Consider the following 20,799-nt stretch of genomic DNA (forward strand, 5'->3'; position numbering starts at 1 on the left):
GTCTTATCGAGGTTGTAATCTGTTTCATGTTTGAACAGCATTAAAATAAAAATATTAAGGCTTAATGTGCCGTTCATATAACATTCTTCCATGCTCAAGGTGTGAATCCTAAAAAAAAAAAAAAAAAAAAAAAAAAAAAAAAAAAAAAAAAAAAAAAAAAATCGCTTCTGCCCATTATTGAATCGATTCGAGAATCGCGCGATGTAGTATCGCGATATATCGCCGAATCGATTTTTTTAACACCCCTAATATATATGTATATGCACACAATTTATAATTCCTATAGTAACATCACACGACTGTATTTTGTGGTCCTAGTGGGAATGCATCCCATTGACTGATTTGAGTTAAAAAAAAAAAAAGAAACATTATACAGCAAAAACTTCTATCTCGAGTGGGAAAGATGCTAAGTGCTAAGCTGACTTTCTTCAGAACCCCCCCAAAAAGGATGTAAATATGTGCAGTATCTGGGTTCAGTCAATCAGAGGATGAAACAAATGCACACTCCACATAATTCACAGGTTAGTTGTGTGTTTTTTTTTTGACAAAGCACAAGCAAGTTTTCCATCCAAGCCTCAGTTTGTTCACAGCTCATGCTTCATAATTCTTTACCGGAGACAATAGTCGTCTGATGAGACACCGCTTGTGACGTCATCACTTCTGACACAGCGTAGCCGAGACTCTTGAAAACCGTCCCGCTCTCATTTTGGGTTTGGTGAAAGTTCTTCAGCATTTTCTCGGTGGCCTCTTGGTCGCAGGTTTGCGTTCGCCTCACTGCCACCGCTTTCCTTTTCACGGCGTCAGCATAAGAGAAAGGCGGCGGCTGTCTTGACGAGATGCCAGGCTGCTGACTGACACTTGTCGTCGTGACCTTGCTCCCGAACACATCAACGTTGGAGAAATGCTCCGTGATTGATTTGCTCTCAGACGGGGTTGATGGATCCGTCCGTACAGTTTCGAGCACATTTTCATGAGGAGGCAGGGCAGAGCTCAGCTTTAAGCCTCCCTGCATCTCAGGAGGACTTTGCGGCTTTGATGTGTCGACTGACGCTTCTCGTCGGCTTGACGCCGGCTCCTCCTGATCCCCTTTCTGCTCATCTAACGAGAATCTTTGCTCACTCATTTCAAAAACATTCTTAAGAGCCTGCATGTCGAAAGCTGGCAACACCCTCTCGGAGTCTTCCGTCTCTTTGATGCAATCTCCACCTTCGTTTTGAAACCACTCCGCAAGTGGTACTAACTCCTTGCTGATTGTTTTATCTGTTGATTCAAATTTATTTACAAGACCAGACAAGTCCGCTTTCGGTAGATCTTCCGTTTCTTTGCGCACATTTTCCTCATCGCTCTCTTCCAGGTCTGGGCCCAGCCGTTCGGGGATAGCGATTGGTTCCTTCCGGATGTAGGTTTTATTCATTTCAGCTTTTTGGGCCTCCTCAAAAAACTCCCTCTTTTCTTTAACTGAAGCCGATGATAGCTCTGAGGTATCTTCAGGAACATCATTACAAAGCGGCGGTTTGATGTCTGCGTGACTTTGGGTTTCATTTGCATTTAAAGCCTGTGGAGCTTCAGAGGTATCTTTTTCTAGCTTCTCTATTACATTCATTTCGGACATCTCATCGGAGCCGTGAACGGCCTCACGTTTGATTTGCCGATGGAACGACGAAGGCGTTTCCACGATTTCGGATTTTTTCTCGGATATAAGCTGCGGGGATATTAACGGTGGCGGGGTGACGCCGCGCGAGAGCTTGGCCGTGGTGTCTTTAAGTCGCGGCAAATTTTCGGCTCGGTCGAACGTCGGCGAGGGCGTGATCCTCGTGAGTCGCGACGTCGGGGTGTCGCAGCGGCGTGGCGGCGGCGTGGGAGGTGTGGCCGGCCTGTGGAGCAGCGTAGGCGAGGGGGTGACTCTCTGGGGTGAGTCGGTCCTTCGAATGGATTCGATGGTGATAAACGTGGGAGAGGGTGTTCGGGTTCTCAGTGAGGGCGAGGGAGCTCGAAGGTCAATTCGTTCTTCTTTCCTGCTTTCGTTGAAGGTCATGTTCTTTGTTTGCTTCTGGACTTTGGTAGAACCAATGGTGATCTTGGACATTTTAGCACACGCGGTTGTCTCAGCAACAGATTCCAATTCATGCTTCTTCTTCGTATCAACTTTTTGAGCTATGCTTCTCTCTGGAACAGACTCCTCTGGTTTTTGAAGCCCCTCTGGGCTTATGAGGCAATCTGAAAATGTGCCAAGCCTAGTTTTCGAAACTGTTTGCATCCCTGTGATATAAGAAATTAAGCCTGACACTTCTTGTTTCTGAGATTCCAATATTTCATTTTGTTCTGACTTGACTGGTACTTTAATTGGGTCCGCGCAGCTTTCCTCCAGTGACATCTCTACAGTCTTCTGACTAACTGTCACCTCGTTCTTCTTTTGCGATCCCTTCAGATGATTTTGATGTGCTTTCAATTTCTGGGAGTTCTCATCTTCTTTGCTTTTTGTCCTCAAGGCTTCTTGAATGTTCTCTTTTGTGACACTAGTGTGAATGTGAGAAACAGGAATCGTTTCCTCTGTTTCATTTAACGATTCTGTGATGGCCGTCTTTGATTCTGTGCCAGCGTCTTGACTTTGACTAAATTGTGTTACCCCTTTCGATTTTTTGGACTTCTTTTTCTTCTTTGTTGCTGAAGTTGCTGTTTGATTGTCAGTTACGTTCATCGTAACATCATCAACTGGAGACACTTTTGTTGTCACCTGCTTTAATTTTGTCTTTATCTCGCTTGACTCATTGATTACTTTTAGCTCAGTGGAACCATTCACTTGCACTTCTGTCTTTGTCTCTTCTTCCATATTTGCATCAACTTGCTTTTCCTGCTTATTATTCTTTTTTACCTTTTGGTTTATCTTGATAGTTTTCAAAGTCCCGATAGCTTCTGCTTTTTCTGTTTGCTTCTGTTCATCTGTGATAAATGGATCAGTGGGTAATTCTGGTTTCTCTTTTTTCTTGGACTGTGATTGGGATTTCTTTGAGTTCTGTTCAGTGGTTTCAGGTTTCACAATTTTAACAAGGCCTCTTGAATTATCCATGCATGTTCCATCGTCCATCTTTCTTTCAGCTATATCAGATCCCCCTGCGTACAGATTTTTCAGTCCATGTTTCTTCGGAACGGTAGTTCCCGCAAAATCAGTGACTTTAGTGTGAATTTGGTCAGAAATGACAGCTTGAGTCGTCACTTGGGAGGAAAGGGAAACCATTTTCTGCTTCGTTGTGTGCGCGGTTTGTCTCACAGCAGTGACGGAAGAGCTCTTTTGAACAGAGACAACCTTAGAAGCCTCATTAGAAAGTATTTCCTGTTTGGCAGATGATATTGTGGCAGACCCTGCGAGAATTCTTTCATGACTGGCGCCGACATTGCTCTGAATGGTATTGGAAATAACAACCTGCTTGGATGCATCACGTGATGAAGAGTCTAAATTAAGCACTAAAGCTGCATTTTCAGCTGCGGCCGGTTTTATTTTGGGCATGTTATTTGTTTGCTTTACATCCTCAGCGGCAATAATCTGAAGAGCTGCCGTAAGTGAGTCATTCACAAAAGGTGGCGTTGGAGTGGTTGGAGGAGTGAGATCTTCTTTATGTTTCCGGTACTTTTCCTCCGCTTTTATTAATGGGGTGTTGAATTTACTTGGTTTTGGTCTTGTTTGAGGAGGCGGGGAAGGAGGTGGGGTGAATCTTACAGGGGAGATGCACACTTTCCGCGGTGGTCGTGGCGATTCTGGTGGTGGCGGCACTTCAATTATTTTAGACGTACGTGTCGTAGTTATGGACTGGTTGACCCCTTCTACGTGGTATGTTTCCATTTTAGTCTCAAGTTTTGGGACAGGACACAAAGTTGGAACTTTGACTTTCTTCACCATCATCTTTTTGGCTTCTGCCGGTGAGACATGAACTGCTTGTTTTGGCATTCTTTCCAGTTGTCGCGGAGGTGGTGGTGGTGGTGATGGTGGTGGCAGGAAGTCCTGTTCATTGGTAGCCGGTGGTGGTGGTGGAGGGAGGTGATCAACATCAGAATCCACACACGGAGGAGGCGGCGTAGGAGGAGGAGGAAGGTCAATGTCTACCACAGGTGGAGGCGGAGGTGGAAGAGGCAAATCAAGTTCCGGCACTTGTCTTTTGGGAGTGTAAACATCTGTTTGCACTTTAGTTTTATTTAACCGTATCATTCCTTTTGGCTTCAGATTGCAGAATTCTGTTTTTAATGTTTTGATGCCGTGAGTCTGTGTGATCGTTTTGTGCTCTACAACAGTTTTTGATTGTGTGGTACTCCTTTTCACGGTACAAGTTTTGGATTGTACAGTTTTTGTTTCGTTAGCAACGGATTGACTAGCTGCTGAAACGGCCGTTTTGATTTTTTGTGCGTTTCTCTGTGTCTCAGCATTTAAATTCTTAACAGGAGGCCTCTGCTTAACTCTGACTCTTCTGTAGGAGCCGACTTTCCCTTTGGGAGTTTCACGCTGTGCCGTTTCCAAAAGTGATTTAATCGTGCCTTTCACATCGCCTTTTATCACTTCTTCTTTCTCTGCCCAAGTTTGCTCTTGGGTCTCATATAATGACTTAATCGACATCTTGACATCACCTTTCACTTCTTCCTCTTCAGTGCTCGAGCTTCTTTGGATTCTGGGAGAGGATGGAGGCTCCATAAAGAGCTGTATTGTTCCTTTCACATCGCCCTGGACAACTACCTCCTGCTGACATATTTTCTTTTCAGAAGAAGCATCTTGTAGACATTGCATTGCTGTGTGAATGTCACCCCTCACAATTTCTTCCTTCTCCACCTCGCGCACCGTTTGCTTTGCCAGCTCAAGCGATCTTAATGTAGCCTTAACATCGCCGGGAACAAGATCCTCCGTGGTGGCTTCGACTCGGGAAGTTGCCGATTTCTCGAGTGATCTCAGAGCTCCTTTGATGTTCCCAGGGATGATATCTGGCTTCTCTACCTCCTTGTGACGATGCTGTGCCCTTTCCAAGCATCGCATTGTTTTGGGGATGTTGCCTTTCACAACCTCCTCTTTCTCCACAACAACTTTCTGGTTTACCGACTCTGACAACGCGGTCAATGCAGCTTTCAAATCCCCCTTGACGATCTCCTCCTTTTGGATACCCTCTGATGAAACGGCGGGCTCTGTCATGAAAACTTTTACTGTGCTGTGAACATCACCCGGTATGATATCGTCCACTGTGCGCTCTATTTGGGTTTGTTTGCAACTAAGGATGACCTTCATGCCCTGAATGTCACCCCCAATTATTTTTTCTTTCTCAGTAGTGTCAGGTGACGCCTCATCTGGTTCAGAATTAAGTTGTTTTAGATAACTGAGGGCCCCAGATTCGATACATGTGGAATAAAAATGCACATTTCCCTTCTCAGTTTCATCTACCGTTATCCTCTTAGTCAGATCAGGCTGATCTTGGCTGGAGAGTCTTTGCAGGGCACTCTTTATATCTCCTCTTACCACGTCCTCTTTTTCTATGCTAACATGGTCTTTTTTGTTCAGAAGGGAATATATTATCATCCGTACATCGCCTTTCTCATCCTCCTGGATGAGAAGTCCATGTTTGACGGAGCCCCCGTCATTGAAAAGGTTATGTATGGCCTCTTGAATGTCTCCTCGTATAATTTCTTCCTTTTCAATACTTTTGTTGCTTTCTTGGTTGAAAAGCTGTTGCACTGTTGAAGTGATATTACCTTTCTCTTCTGACTCAATGACCACCTGCCGCCCATGTTGTTCCTGTCGGTTCAGGAGGTTCATCATAATAGTCTGCAAATCTCCCCTGATTACTTCCTCCCGCTGAATCTCAGGAGCTTGCTGATTCATTAGATTGTATTTTGCCATCCTAACATCGCCAATTTCATCAGATTCGATGAGTATGCCTTTCGATGTCACCATTTTCTGACTATAAAGCTCTTCTAGCGTTCCCTTGACACTCTTGCCCACAATTTCTGTCTTCTCTGTTTTTGTCTCATTGAAGTCATCAAAAGGTGTCGTTTCAAAGAGCCACGTTGTTGACTTTACATCTGCTTTGACAATTTCCTCTCGAGTGACACGTGTCTCCTCATCTTCATCAACCTCTTTAATGTGGTCCAAAGGATTTTTCTCAAAAAGCCAAACGGAATGCTTCACGTCCCCCTTTTCCACCTCCTCCTTTTTAACCGTCTCAATCAGGCTTTCTGAGCTCAGGCTTCTTATTTTGTCAATTGACTGGGTCTCAAATCTCCATTTGGCCAACCTGACATCACCCTTTTGTATTTCACTTACGTTGACAGTTCTGACGGATTCCTGCGACATAGTATCAGATTCAAAACGATCTTTATTCATTTTAACATTGCCCCCTTGAATGTCATCCACAGTCTTTATGAGAGTCCTGTTTTCGTCAGATATCCTATCAAGAGGCTGCGTCTCAAACTTCCACTTTGCAGAGGTGACGTCTCCTTTTTGCTCATCCTGCTGTGTGACCGATTTAATTATGTAAACTTCATCGGAGTCCTTGATGGCATCTAGGGGTTTGGTTTCAAATAACCACCGCGTTCCGATTACATCTCCACGTGTCACCTCTTCGCTGGTGACTGTGGTAACTTCATGGTAATGGCCCTCCTTGTCCTGAATAGCGTAAAGAGGCTGAGTTTCAAAGAGCATTGTGTAATTCTTCACGTCGCCCTTCTCTTCATCATTGCGAGCAATTGTTTGCATTGTGGATAGCTCTGTTTCAGACGCTGCCTCCTTAATTCTATCCAAGGAGAAGGTCTCAAAGATGAAGCGGCCTTTGTCTACGTCCCCCCCGTGTACGTCAGTAACCGTGCGGCTCATCTGTGTTTCCTCCTGGCCGTCATGTATAGTGTCTATGGATTGATTTTCAAACAGCCATTTACAGGTCACTACGTTTCCTTTCTGAATATCCTCGCTCTGGACTCTCTTAAGATATTGCATCGTTTCCTCCGACGATGATGTCATGATATCGGATGTGCCGTGTTCAAAAATTTGCTTCTTTCTTGACACATCTCCGGATGCGATGTCAATCTCTGTGATGCGCTTAAACGAGCCTGCGTCCTCCCCAGAAAGATTCTCTAGTTTTTCTGTCTCAAAGAGAAAACATGCCGTTCGGACGTCTTTCCCTTGAATGTCCTCTTGGTTCACAGTGCATGTTTTCAATACAGTTTCTGTCTCGTCGTGTATGGCGTCAAGTGCTTGCGTTTCAAAAAGCCACGTGCACGTTTTAACGTCTCCCTTTGGCATTTCTTCAGACTGATTTTCACTATTAATAATCACTTTTTCATACAGGACGTCCATTGGTTGTGTCTCAAATAGCCACTTGCAATTTTTTACATCTCCTTTCACGATGTCGTGATTTTTACTTTGTATTTCCTCGTCTTCGATGTTGCTGAAGTACTTGATGGCATCAAGAGGCTGCGTCTCAAACAGCCACTTTGCAGTCTTAACATCACCGGATTCTATTTCCTGTTTGGATATGCCCTTGATGATTTGGTATTTGTCAATGCTTTCATCAAATTGGTCGATTGGTCGTGTTTCAAACATCCATTTGTATGTTGTTACATCTCCGCTCACCACTTCTTCGTGGCGCACTGTTCTTAACTCGTGGAAGTGGCCTGAGCTGTCCTGCATGGCGTACAACAAGCCGGACTCAAACAGGTTTTTGTTAGATTGCACCGAACCACTTGTGACACCCTCGACCTGGATCTTTTGAGACTCGTCCCGTCTGTTTAAATCTGTGCTCTCAAAAATATGCTTATAGTTTGACACATCCACTTTGTCGATTTCTTCCAAGTCGATTGTTCGGATGACTTCTTTCTTTTCATCTCGAATCTGCTCCAAAGGCTGGCTTTCAAATCGCCATTTCTGGTGTCGAACATCTCCCCTCTCCTCATCGAGTTCGACCCTTTTCTTCAGTTTGCCAACCTCTGCAAGCTCCTTTGGCTCCTCAGTCGACATCACCATTTTTTTCAATTTGCCTACTTCTGCAAGCTCCTTAGGCTCCTCAATTGGGATCGTTTCAAAGTAATGCCTGGCTGATGTGACATCGCCTGCGATAATTTCCTCCTTTGTCAAGGGGAGACTATTTGAGTCATCTTTTAACATGTCCATTGGCTGAGTCTCAAACACCCAGCAATTCCTACGAACATCTGCTCTGCAACTTGTGCCATCCTCCTGCGTGAGGTCTTGCTCGATGTTTACCGTGCGAGTGATGTCTTTCTTCTCATCACGTATGTGCTCCAGAGGTTGACTCTCAAAGCGCCACTTTTGATGCCTCACATCACCTTTTATTTCTTCATTCAGCAGTGCCTTTTTAAGTTTCCCCACTTCAGGGCAGTTCTTTCTCTCTGTTTGAGGGCTGCTTTCAAAGAAGTTTCTTGTCGATCTAACATTACCCCCGATAATTTCTTCAACAGACTGAATCGCTGCATTTGAGTCATCCTTCAGATAATCCATTGGTTGGGTTTCAAACACTAAGCAGTGTTTGCGCACGTCCGCCCCTATCACCTCTTCAGTTTTTGAGTTTTCCAACTCGGTAAGGGAATTCAATGTCTTTATCTCAAACAACCACCGGCCCCAGTCTCCTCGGTTACTGTCTTCCATGGAAAGACTACACAGCAGCTTAAAGGATGAAAGCGGTTTGTTCGTATCAAGAGGTCGGGTATCAAACAGCCAACGTGAAGCAATGGAGTTCTCCAGCTCGGTTTCGATTTTGCGCACAGATATAATCTCCAGCATCTGACTGGATTGCCCCATGATGAAGCATTTGAACTGAGTGTCAAAGGTGCTTGTTATGGTTTTCTCCTCATCATTGATTTCTTCCACGACCGATCTTAAGCTCAGCAGATGGCTCTCATCGATTGTCTCCGTGTGTCCGAGGCCTTCCATGTACTTGTTGTCAATCATGTAAATGGTGGCGTTTCCGTCTTCTTCTGTGAATACGACCTCTTTGGTGAGCTCCTCTTCCTCGTGCATCTTATTCAGGCTGTCCATCGTTTGGGTTTCAAACAACCACGCCGCAGCTCGGACGTCTCCCTTATCCAACTTGTTGAACTTGTTCCTATACTCCATCGAGTCTGTCTCACATGGACCCAGCTCGTCCATCGGCTTTGTTTCGAACATCCACGCCGTGCGCCTCACGTCCTTTCCGAGAATCATCTCTTTCTCTGTAATCTTGTTATTGTCTTCATCTCCATCCTGGGATTCATCCTTGATGGCATCTAGTGGCTTATTTTCAAACATCCAGCGCCTTGCCTGCACATCTCCAGGCAGAATCTCTTCCCATTCGTATTCCTCATCAGTGGCATCGCCTTCATCCTCATACAAATACGGTTGACTAGCACGCTGGTTGTTGACAGTCTCGTTGTATTCATTGTAGAACTCCTCTTCGATATTTTTCCGAACCCCGGGATGTATGTGCTTGTAGAGACGTTTCAACTCAGACATGCTCCTCTGATTGATGTAAGCCTCTTTGCTGAGAAGGTTTTTGGCCGAGGTCACTGATGCTTGAGGATCCTCCGATGTGTATTGAGTCACGGGAATATTTTCAATGCCTGATGACATTTGGAGTAAATCCGGCGGTGGAGGCGGAAGGTAATCAGAATCTTCTATGGCTGGTGGCGGTGGTGGTGGAAAGTCCTCGTAATCTATCTTGGCGTCCTGCGTGTCCTCCGCTGCTTCCACCGCTGACTCTTGGTGCACCTCATTAGTCACTGTGTTGGTCTGGGTCACATTGGAGGACCACTTTGACCGATTGATGTCACGTCCAGGCTTATTTAAAGAGCAAAAGTGACATTTGTGGGTAAGTTACTTGAAAAGTCACAGGTAATTATTCCATGTCATTAATTCTACCTTCAGATAAAACATTAATCAAGTGACACAATCTTTCCAAAGCAGAATAGCTGTCAAGTTAAAAGACTTCTGGAACTTTATCATATTGAACTATTATTATTCTGCTGGATGGTAAAGCAAAATCTGTTTTTGAGTATAAATGTAAATGATTACCTTAATTGGTTTGTGTGGGGCTGCTTCCTCGATTGTTCTTTCAAAGTGAGCCCTCAGTTCTTTTGTTGTGTACCTCGGAAATTCTTCTTCTGTTTATTAGCGTTGAAAAGAGAATAAAGAACCTTTTATTTGCTTGGGAGCAATGTTTAGAAGGTACAATGAGACTCAATGCCTTACCTTCATTTTCATGGTTCTTATCACTGTGATGCAAATAATTGCCACTGTCTGACACCTACGTATATTTAACACGAGAAACAAATAATTAGTCCTCAGTACAAACAAAATCATAATAATAAAATGGTAGCTTGTGCCTACCAAAAAACACCACTAAGCTATCAGCATTTCATCAGACTATAAATTAATGGCAAAATGTCTATTGTGATGCAAATTATCATTGGAAATTTCTATTTGCCCAGCATTGGCATTCTGTATTACATTATGATATGTTACCTCGCGTTAGAATTAAGCTAGCTGACTTACATACTACACAATTACATGATTTGGTTGAACGTTTTCATCATTAGATTGTGCCGGTGCATTTGCAGCCAATGAATGCATGACTAACATCCATCTAACAGACTAAATCAGGCACAGAACAACCTATTTTTCTAACAGATGAACCAAACAGAAAAATACCATTGTTTCTTGGTTGGATTGTAGCTGCTGACTGCCTTTGACCACCTGTTGCCCGCCACTTGACACAGAGACCTCTCCGTGTGACATTTCCTGCAACGGTAAAAACAATGGCAATGGTCAGTATGTGGAACAGTTGCTGTGGATGTCACCAACTGCTGTAAGTAACAAAATGGCTTATGAGTTAGAAATGTCAGATCATTTTGAACTACTTCTTCTCCTCAATTCACTTCAACATAGTTGGCATCAAAACACCGCAGGATACAAATACGTGACTTCGCTAATGCCGAAACGCAAATATACAGAGTTTCATTGTAATATAATTCAACACTCTGCAACTATGTCAACATAGATGACATGCCTGTATATGTTTTTCTAAACATTAAAAGAAAAAAAAAACATCTGATCATGCCCCCTGTGAGTCAGCTCCACATGCTGAAGTGTTATCAAGCAAGAAATCAAGCAAGGACGCGACAGTTAATGCAATGCAGTATGACTTCTGTAGATAGCGACCGGATGACAAACAACATCATTCAGACTGTGCAAAATAATAGAAAATCAGACCGCTGGAAATTTGTGTTGTTTGGTGCAAATGAGGTCAGATGTATCCCAAGCCTCCATGTTCATTTTCAGAATAAATGGCATATTTTTGTGAGGCTCAACCATGCGTGTTAGTGAGCTAAATGAAAGCAAAGGCATCAGGATTCCTGTCTGCGCTAATGTCCCTCCCCCCTCACCTGATGACAGATATCTCATTCTCTTTCATGCATTGGTGCCCATAATTGGGCAAATTGGCCTGTAATATGTGTACCTGCGCACTGCTGTGCTGGAAATGGAAGTGGGTTACATGTGATGTGGTAGTAGAGCTCGTTTCCTGGGTCTTAAATTGTTTCCTCACACTGGCGAGTCCCCCAGGCACGGAAGAGATCTCAGACTCCTCTATGACCTAATGAAGCAGGGAATATCATTAGTGGGCTCCACCTCACATCGAGATCATCTTCAGCCTGCTAATCATGCTGTAAAGCGCACGTCTCCAACCATTTGGGTGCTAAAGACCCGGTTTCAAGCAAAGGAAGGCCGTAGAAACAAGTAAAAACAAATGAGTAAAAATACAGCTCATGATTTACACTTATTAGTGGTGAAGTCATTTGTTTCTCTTCAATAACCCAGTCACATTGGGCTAAAAGGAGAGATGACACTCAAACCCGAGTTCACTCTACTGTTTAATATTGGTTTTGGTCATCATCGTTGCAGAAAATTGTGCGTCACGAAGATAAGATGTTAGAAATGGAAGGTGCTGTTGAGGGAGTTTTGATCATATTACGCAGAGCGAGCTACTGAGTAAAAAAAATCGCCTGTTGTGATAAAACCGTATTTTAAGTAGGACTGCTGATATTGCCTCACTTTTTCTTGGAAATTGTAGAACCTTTTTCTGTTCCATTCTTTGGCCTGCAATAGTTGTTTTTTTTGTTTTTTTTGTGGTACTCATTTTTGCTAGCTTGCAGGCTTACTTTTTAAAAATATTGTTTCAAGGCATGAGCCATGATTTTCAAACAGTCAGTTTCAAAACAGCTAAGCTTTTCAGGAGCTGCTTTTTTTTTTTTGACGTCGCATGTAGTCCGAGCCTCACAACTTTTGCCCTTGTCACATTTACGAGAGTGCTACCTAATACCACTCTGACAAATTCTAGCTAACGTTAACATACATTTATTACTATAATTGCTGTTTTAAAACGGATTTTTACAACCAGCTATGTCTACAATTGGTGAAATAAATACTACAGACTCGCTATTGAGGCAGATAACTAGCTGACTAGCATATTAGCTAGCATGGCTAACAGTTTGTCGCCACTCGTCACTTCACAAAAGAAGAAAAATAGCTACTAATTTTCTGAGTAGTTTTACCGTTGTACAGTAATATATTTTTCTTAAAAAAAATATATATATATATTTTAAGAAAGCTTATCAAGCTTATTCAAGCTTATCATGTGTAATTGTAGCACATGACAGAGACCAGAGTACAGAGATAGACAAACCTTTTTTTTTTTTTTTTTTTTTTTAAATGACACCTTTGTCAAACTAATGATCAATAAAACATGTTTAGTCCAGGCTCACTATGTGGCCTGGTACCGATCCAGTGTTTGCTACTGCTGGTGTAAAGGATACTTTCACTTTATTTTCTCTGTCTGTTCAACTAAGATTACAATCGCCGTTCAAAATGCTTATGATCAGCTTACGGTGCAAAGTTTCCTCTAGGCAATAAAAACAAACAAATTGCAGGTTGACCACTGTCCCAGAACAGATTGTGTTTGATCTCGTAGGTTACACAGTTGCTTTTCTCCGGAAAAGCCTTGAAAAGTGAAAGAAACATTTTCTCTTTTCAGCATTGTCCTTAAGAGCGACTGAGAGTCTTGTTTCCTTCCTATTTTTACACTCTCCTCTATTTGTGCTGCCTGTGAAAGGCTGCTGACCCCCCCTGCCGACTCACCCCCCACTGCATGACTGTCACCACCTCCACGAATACAGCATGACAACATCAGCAATAAAAGGTGACAATAGCGAGAGTATTGTTGCACAGCTACCTCGCAGCCCTCGAGGCTGACAAACAATGACAAAAAAACAAAACATCACTTTTAATGACGGCTCCATGCTGCTGAAACGCCCATGCACAAAGTACCCTGCTTGGGATGGTGTTGTCCGCTCGTTGGGTGACAGTAGCCTGGTACATGATGGCCCTACAGTGGGTCCGCGTTTGGTTCTTCTGGTTAGAATGTTTCAGGAGGTCCTGCTCGGCTTAAACGCGTGCTGCCAGCAGCTGAAGACACACACAGCCAAGAAACTGTTGTCATTTTTTTGTTTTTTTTTGGTTTGTTTATAGGAGTCGTCATGCGTGATTTGGCTGGAAATACCCACATCACAATTATGGAAGCATGGAACTGCCAATGTGGAGTGAATATCTTTGACTGGCGAGAACGTTCTAACATATTTGCGGGTACGTTCAAACATACTCACAAATACGTTCTAACGTATTTCTAGGCTAAATGCTACAAATATTTTCCCATAATACGGATTGTCATGAGTGTAGGAAAAAACAATAGCACTTTTTTAGGCAGTTACGTATTATACCAATACGTCTGAAAATTAAGTAAAAAACATTGTTTATTCCTAACTTTTATGATTTATTGTTTTATCTACAATGCATGATTTATGTTCAGCATATTTTTTCCCATAATACCATGGTGATCAATATTCTGTCACATTATGGGGAAATATGCTATGTTTGTAGCATTTAGCAAATTAAAATTTGAAACGTATTTGTGAGTATGTTGTGTATGTTTGAATATATTTGCGTGTACGCTCAATGTAAATATCGAACGTACTCACCAGTCAAAAATGTTTACTCCACATTTTCATTGCCACGCTTCCGTAGACTATAACAAACCCAGAAGACAAAAATCTCCTTTTTTTCTGTGTTCAAATATCCATTGCTTCGCAAACCGCAAGTAACAATGCTAACCGGTAGTTATATCAATGGCATTTTGCATTGTTTGTTAGCATTAAGCTAAATGGACTTTTATGTTTAGTTTGACAATAAACATCAACAGCTCGAAGCCAACTGCTTGTAAAATCATATATATATATCAATATCATACTGTCTATCCTCCTGACTACCAGCAATTCAAATTTGTCCTCTGTAGTGGACCTTTTTAAACCTGAATATCTCCCACCCAGTGCATACGATTGAATTAACTAATTTTGTGCTCTATAGAGGACATTCAGAGCTTTCCAATGATAGCAAACGTGCAGGGGTGGGGCTTCGATTGCATCATAAAAGAAAATGGCTTCCCTCAGTGCAAGCACTTTTTAGGGAAGAGGAAAAGTAAGTGTATAACACTTTTTATTGAACAAATTTAGGCTTTAAATGTTGTTAGTATGTGTTCTATAAGACTCTTAAAAACACATTAAAGTATTGTTTTAATTATTTTAACTGTATTTGAGCCTAGCATTTAAGTTTAAAAAAAAATGTCCTCTGTAGTGGACACATCATAGCTTAAAAATAAAAACTTTTTTTGCAGTATTCCATTTACTTCACAAAGATTGGGTAATATCAAAAATAAACATGATTAGGCAATATTTTTTTTTCCTGGTAATCAGGAGGATATGTCAAGTTACTCGTATCTCAAGGCACCACTGCATTTTTGTCAATAATGTTTCCTGACTACTTTAATAATCTGCAACTCTGTTTATCATGCCAATAAACCAGAAGTCTGTTTTAAAATAAGAAATAGCCTATAGAGTATAATTTACTTTGGACATTGTCAGTATATCGTTATTAATTGCAGCAAAGATAATATAATTAAAAGCAGACACAATGGAAAAGTATAGATTTTCTAATTTAGGTGTATTTTTTTTTGTAGCAAAATTGCACATAACATCAAGTTCTCAAACTTCAATAAAGTCAATAGACAAACAATCAAAACCACTAGTGCATTGAAGCATTGCACCATTTATAGCCTCTTTTTATTGAATTAATTAAAGTTTCAGGTCATTAATAATTAGCAGCTTAATTATGTGATTCGCCTTGGAGGAATGTAAGTTGTATAAATCGGACATTTAAACTTAATAACTGAATGAAACTAAATTACAAAATAACTGGCTACAAATTCCAGGTCAACCCTTGAGGGGACACACTGTATATATAGAAACTATTAAACGTTAGAGCAGATAGTAAAATTTAAAGCCAGAAAAGTCCTCGGCTATCTAATGACACGTTATGCTGTGTAGCAAGCTCAGATAACAAGAAAGTGAAGTAATCGAGGCGCCTTACGAAAATAAATGTAGCCTATTTTAAACGCAAACCATGAAGGGCCATGTTGCTTTTAAGGAAAGCCGTGAGGTCACAGCGTTGCTTTCTGAAAAATGCTACATTCGCCGTCGGTAAACGCGGCTTTTTATTGGAAATGACTCCACTGTGCTGCCCATTTCACGGCTTGTCAAGTTTGTCCGCCGTCCAGCGTCGCAACACCTGCAAGTAATGCAGAGCTGCGTCTATTTGGAAGCAGAATAAATCACTTCTCTCCTCGAGGCGGCGTTTCAAATTGCTGAGTTAATTTTCTGTTTAGTCGCTGTTTATTTCCCAGCGGGTCAAAACATTCATAATTTCAAACGTGCTGACACAAATTCACATTTGGCGAAATCCAATTCATGACCTACCAGGTAAAAAAAACAAAAAACAGAAGGTCAGTTATGTCTATACAAAAAAAAAAAAAAAAAATCTCAACAGGTAGAATCCCACTCAAATGGCCACTGCACCCCCAACCAGCAGGGTCCTTCCAAATCCCAGTCAGCGTTGGAGACCAGCTCCAGCAGCGCGTCCACCTCTGTCAGGCCAATGGAGAGTGACAGCTGATTTTATTTTGGAACCTCCGCCCACCTACTCCCATAACATGGAGCCTCCCCTTGAAAAAAAAAATCAAAAAAAAAATTCAAAAAGTATTTTCCCTACAGATAAGCAGGTCGTCCCAGTTGCATCATCACGACTCGTGCTAAATGATTGTAGAAAAATAATCAAATTACTGCTATTTAATATGCGATTATTTTTCAAGGTCGTCTCCTCATGTTTATTTTAACTAACTCAAGCAATAAATTAAAATGTATTACAATAAACAATACCAGATTTATAATACATATTTTTGGTGGTAGTAGGTTAGGCTTGTGTTAAAATTAACCATGAATTAAAAAGACACTTTATCTACTTCAATTAGAGCTGTTAACTGACTAAACACTTTGACTTGCTGTCATTTCAGCATTCATCACTTCACAAAATTGGACCAAACATGCAGGGATTTTCAATCCCACCTTTTTTCAGGCCGATATTAGTACGAGTATTTACGCTTTGAGTACTCACCGATACAGAGTAGCAACTGTAGTGCTTTTGAGATAGAAAATTTCATGGAAAATGAGGAGGACTTAATCAATGTCTGATTTTGCTTTTTTTTTGTTTGTTTGTTTGTTTTTTTCTTCTTTTTTTTTGCCAAAGTATCATTGGCTGGTATCAGTAGTCTTCATGAGTACCCAACATTTAATAATGTACTGTTTATTAATGTGTTACAACACGTAAAAGCTCTCCAAAGCCAAAACTAAACTATCCAACTTAAATAAATTTAAAGAAACAACAACTCAGCAGCAATATCAAACTAATTAATCACATTCACTGCCATAGACGGCTATAGACGTCAATGATTTTTTACTGGGCTGGCCGCAGAGATGGCGAGTAACGAAGTAGAGAAGTAGAGTTACTGCACTTGAGTACTCCTGATTATTTATTTATTTATTTCTGTACTTTTTACATAACAAAACAAGGTCGTTACTTTTGTTTTTAAATACACGAATAAGGTTAAAATACTTGACCTGGAAGAAAAAACAGCCGTCATTGTCTCCTGGCTCCGCCAAGCATATGAAGCATTACACACGGTTCCCTATACCTGTATATACATATATAAACGTTCTATTTTAAATATTGCCAAGGCCCCAAAAATGTATTTATACGTTTTGTTTTTACGTTTTTTTTTATGCTAGAGCTATCAGAAGTCTTTGATACAGCCTCTGTACAGTAGAGAACGCTCAAAGCAATGGTAGTATTACAAAAACGGCCAGCAGGTGGCCGCAGAGTATAAGAGATCAACCGGGGCCATACTGCAAAATAGCTCTCTTCCCCACTGTTTTAAACAGATTTGTGAATAATGATAAAACTTAGCTATATTCTATTGCTAATTGCTACAAAACGGAAACGGATAGAAATAGACTTTTCCCTGATGAAAGAAGAGGCTGTAATCGTTCTTTTGGTAGGTTCCATGTTTTTATAGATCACAATATTCTGCGTGCCCTGCAATATCAGTCGAAATCCAGTAAAACTGCCGGGAGCGAAGGGGGTTTCTTGACTGAAAATTGCTGGGAGTGAATGAGTTAATTCATCAATTGTCCAGCACTAATCATTCTCCACATCGCATAGCAGCTGTCACAGTCCGTCATGATATACAAAATTGCATCATCCATCCATCATGCTCATCCCTACACCGCACAACATGGACGCCCGCCAGTTGTCAATTCAGGTGACGGTAAATGTGCTTTGTGCTGTGCGGCGCCTCTCAAATGGGGCCGATGATGTAATGTCATGTTAAAGCCAGTGGGGCGTAAGGGGCCAGTAAATCCGAGACGAGACACCTTCGAGTGTTGAGTGCGCGGCAGCTCATCTTGTTTTGGTCCAGACGGAGACGCTGGCGCCAGCCCGCCTCGGGTATCTTGTAAAGGCAAAACTAACGTTCGTGTCTGCCAGGCATCTGAACACCCCCGGCGAGAGGATCCGCAAATATTCTAATGGCCCACCTGTTTTGAGAAATATTAAACACGGGCTAATTCAACTTGAGTTTTCAAAAGGCTCATTTCTGTTCTAGCTTGACTGGGCTTGCACAAGGGAGAATCCATAAAGGCATGCTTGGATGAGTTTGGTGTGGAAAAACATGAGAACCCTGACCTCAATCCCATTAACCTATTTCTTGACTTTATGTTTGTTTACTGGCACCGATACTTCTAGGGGTGTCAAAATTAGTGCATTAATTTTGAGTTAATTTATAATAAATTATTCAGAATTATTAATAATAACATAATATAATTAATTATTAATTTTGAGTTTAATTAATGGCATGTTGTCTTTTTGTTTTTTAAACGCACAATTAACTACCGCCCCCTAATTGGAAAGCCTGAACTGGGGGAATTCCAGTCACAACGTAGCAGACACGTCCACGTCAAAATTTAGCAGTAATAAATTCAATAATATATTTGTAGAGACTGGGGTCGAGTTGTATTTTACAATTTTAAAAATGTGCAAAATTTCAAAAGTTACTTCATGTTATAGATTAAATAGCTCTTAATATGAAAAGAAAAATACAAATACAATTATGCCATCTAGTGGCAGAAAAACGACCAGCACAAATCAATATCGTAAGTTTTTTTTATTTTTATTTTTTATTTTTTTTACAGTACAGCACATCTTTTAATTTTAACTCAGTTTTAGGAATTATTATGAAATTACTGAAGCTGTAGATGCAGCAATTTCTATTAGTTTAAGATTTATCCACTTTTATAGCTCTTAATATGAAAAAAAAATGCACTGAGCTGTCACCGTCTTACAAATGCAATTATGCCATCTAGTGGCAAAAAATTGCCTCAACACAAATCAATGTCACACTCGCTTTTTACGGTACAGGACATCTTTTTGAATTTTAACTCAATTTTATGAATTATTATGAAATTACTGTATCAATGACTAAACGATGCAGCATCCATTTTCCATCCATCCATTTTCTTACACGTGTCCTAATACTCCTAGGTAGATTTATATAACGCCTTTCAAGGCAGCCAAGGACGCTTCTGTCGTCAAAGCAAACGTTGTTAATGGCACTCCCGTGATTCTTTTAACTGGAATGAAAAAGGCCGTCTCAATACTCCTGACATTTAGAATTCTATTCAGATTTAGTCAACCAATTAGAGTGTGAACAAGAGAGGATTTAAATGCAGGATAAAAAAAATCATTAACTTGCAGGCTTATCTTCTTTTCATCATGACCCTGATTTATGCAGTTTTGCACCGAACAAGCCATTGAAACGCAGTCAAGTTGGGCCGTGAGGCAAACACACGCGCACACTAAACTGTTATTTCTATAGATTAGCTGCGCGGTGACCTTGTGAAGTTTTAAACGATACAGCAATGTGTGAGGAACACTCAGCATGCTTTGAGGCGATTAGCACTGCGGCTGAGGACAAAGGTTAAATGTCACACAAGTAAAAAGTGCAACCTTGTAAACATTTGTATTTTATTATATATACAGTGTGATAATAGCATTAAGCAGTCATTCAACAGCAAAACATGTTCATGAGCAAACTTTTTTTTAAAATTACCTCAAAGTGCTGGTTTGGAATCATTTCCAAGTGACCTAGTGGTCCGCACGTCTGCCTCGCAAGTCGAAGTGAGATTCAGGGTTCAAATCTTTCGTGTATTCAGAAGAAGTAATCACTGCCATATAAATCATCTAGTTTATATTGCAGCTATAAAACTTAAACTCACTCTCTTGCAAAATGACGACAGTGGCGTACCGGTAAGGCTACTCTACTTCTCAGTGGCTCAATTGTGTTTGAACGATACGGTGTCAGGCGATTAATCGTGATTAATCGCAAATGTTACATCTGTTCCAAATGTACAATTATCCTCCCCGAAGTTTTCATACTCGTGTTCAAGGCCCAGTCTGCTTGTTTCACTCAGGAAAATGCACTTTTTAAATACAGGATTTAAACAAACAAACTACTTCTCAGTCTACACATCTGGGCTTATGTAAACGTTTGGTGGTGATTTTGTCCTAACCCCCCCCCCCCAAGCCTGTATTTTGCCATCTTGTGTTTGTTTTGTAAACAGCGGGACGTTACTGTGGAAAGACAGTGTTTACACCCCTCCAGCCAATCGCAGAGCGGGGTGGGGTGGGGGTGGGGGGGATATGGGGGGGGGGGGGGGAGTCGGGGGGTTAGGGGTTAGTGTCGCAAACGGGACAGAAGCTTACATGTGTGAATGAGTGAGTGAAAAAAATAATCCGTGCGTGCTTTCAAATTGCCGTGGGAGTGACGTCACGCAGCCGACACGTTCGCCCGGCCCCGTTTGCGACACGCCACCCCCCGCTCTGCGATTGGCTGACACCCCGAGTTTTAACATACATGGTCAGTAAGGATAATTCCGATTCTGATCAACGTGGTTGGTCTCAATAGTGAATAAATCGTCTAAGCTTTCGAGATTCAGCTTTGGGGGCTTTGGCTCGCAGCCCTCCAACTAAATACCCAAACATAAGTGTTTTCTGGAGAGACTTAAAGTGTGAATGAGTCAATCTTCGCTCTTCTTACTCACTCCGTCTGCTGCTGTTATTATCCGTGAGCTCTTTGTCAAAGATGAAATCAGAGAGAGACGCCTCGGAGTTGTTTACATCGTGCTTGGAGGATACTCACTCGCTCACTGTAGCTGTCAGATTTTTTATTTTTTTTGCCTGGCTAACATGCGATGGTTGAATTATCTGGCTTCATAGCACGCAGAATGTATTTT

At 41.5% G+C, this 20,799-nt stretch overlaps 1 protein-coding gene across 1 annotated transcript in view; it reads right to left on the reverse strand.

Annotated features, from left to right (window-relative positions):
• Positions 1-20,799, reverse strand: part of xirp2b (xin actin binding repeat containing 2b) — a 61,761-nt gene that overhangs the window by 1,287 nt on the left and 39,675 nt on the right. The window contains exons 6-11 of the mRNA XM_077536545.1: positions 11,472-11,606; positions 10,664-10,753; positions 10,205-10,259; positions 10,028-10,116; positions 8,006-9,793; positions 613-7,948 (exon numbers count right to left, since the gene is read on the reverse strand). Of these exons, the coding sequence (XP_077392671.1) occupies positions 613-7,948; positions 8,006-9,793; positions 10,028-10,116; positions 10,205-10,259; positions 10,664-10,753; positions 11,472-11,606 (9,493 nt within the window). The remainder of the gene's footprint in view (positions 1-612; positions 7,949-8,005; positions 9,794-10,027; positions 10,117-10,204; positions 10,260-10,663; positions 10,754-11,471; positions 11,607-20,799) is intronic.

Source organism: Festucalex cinctus, chromosome 11 (genome assembly GCF_051991245.1).
Source record: "Festucalex cinctus isolate MCC-2025b chromosome 11, RoL_Fcin_1.0, whole genome shotgun sequence".
NCBI classification, from domain to species: Eukaryota; Metazoa; Chordata; class Actinopteri; order Syngnathiformes; family Syngnathidae; genus Festucalex; species Festucalex cinctus.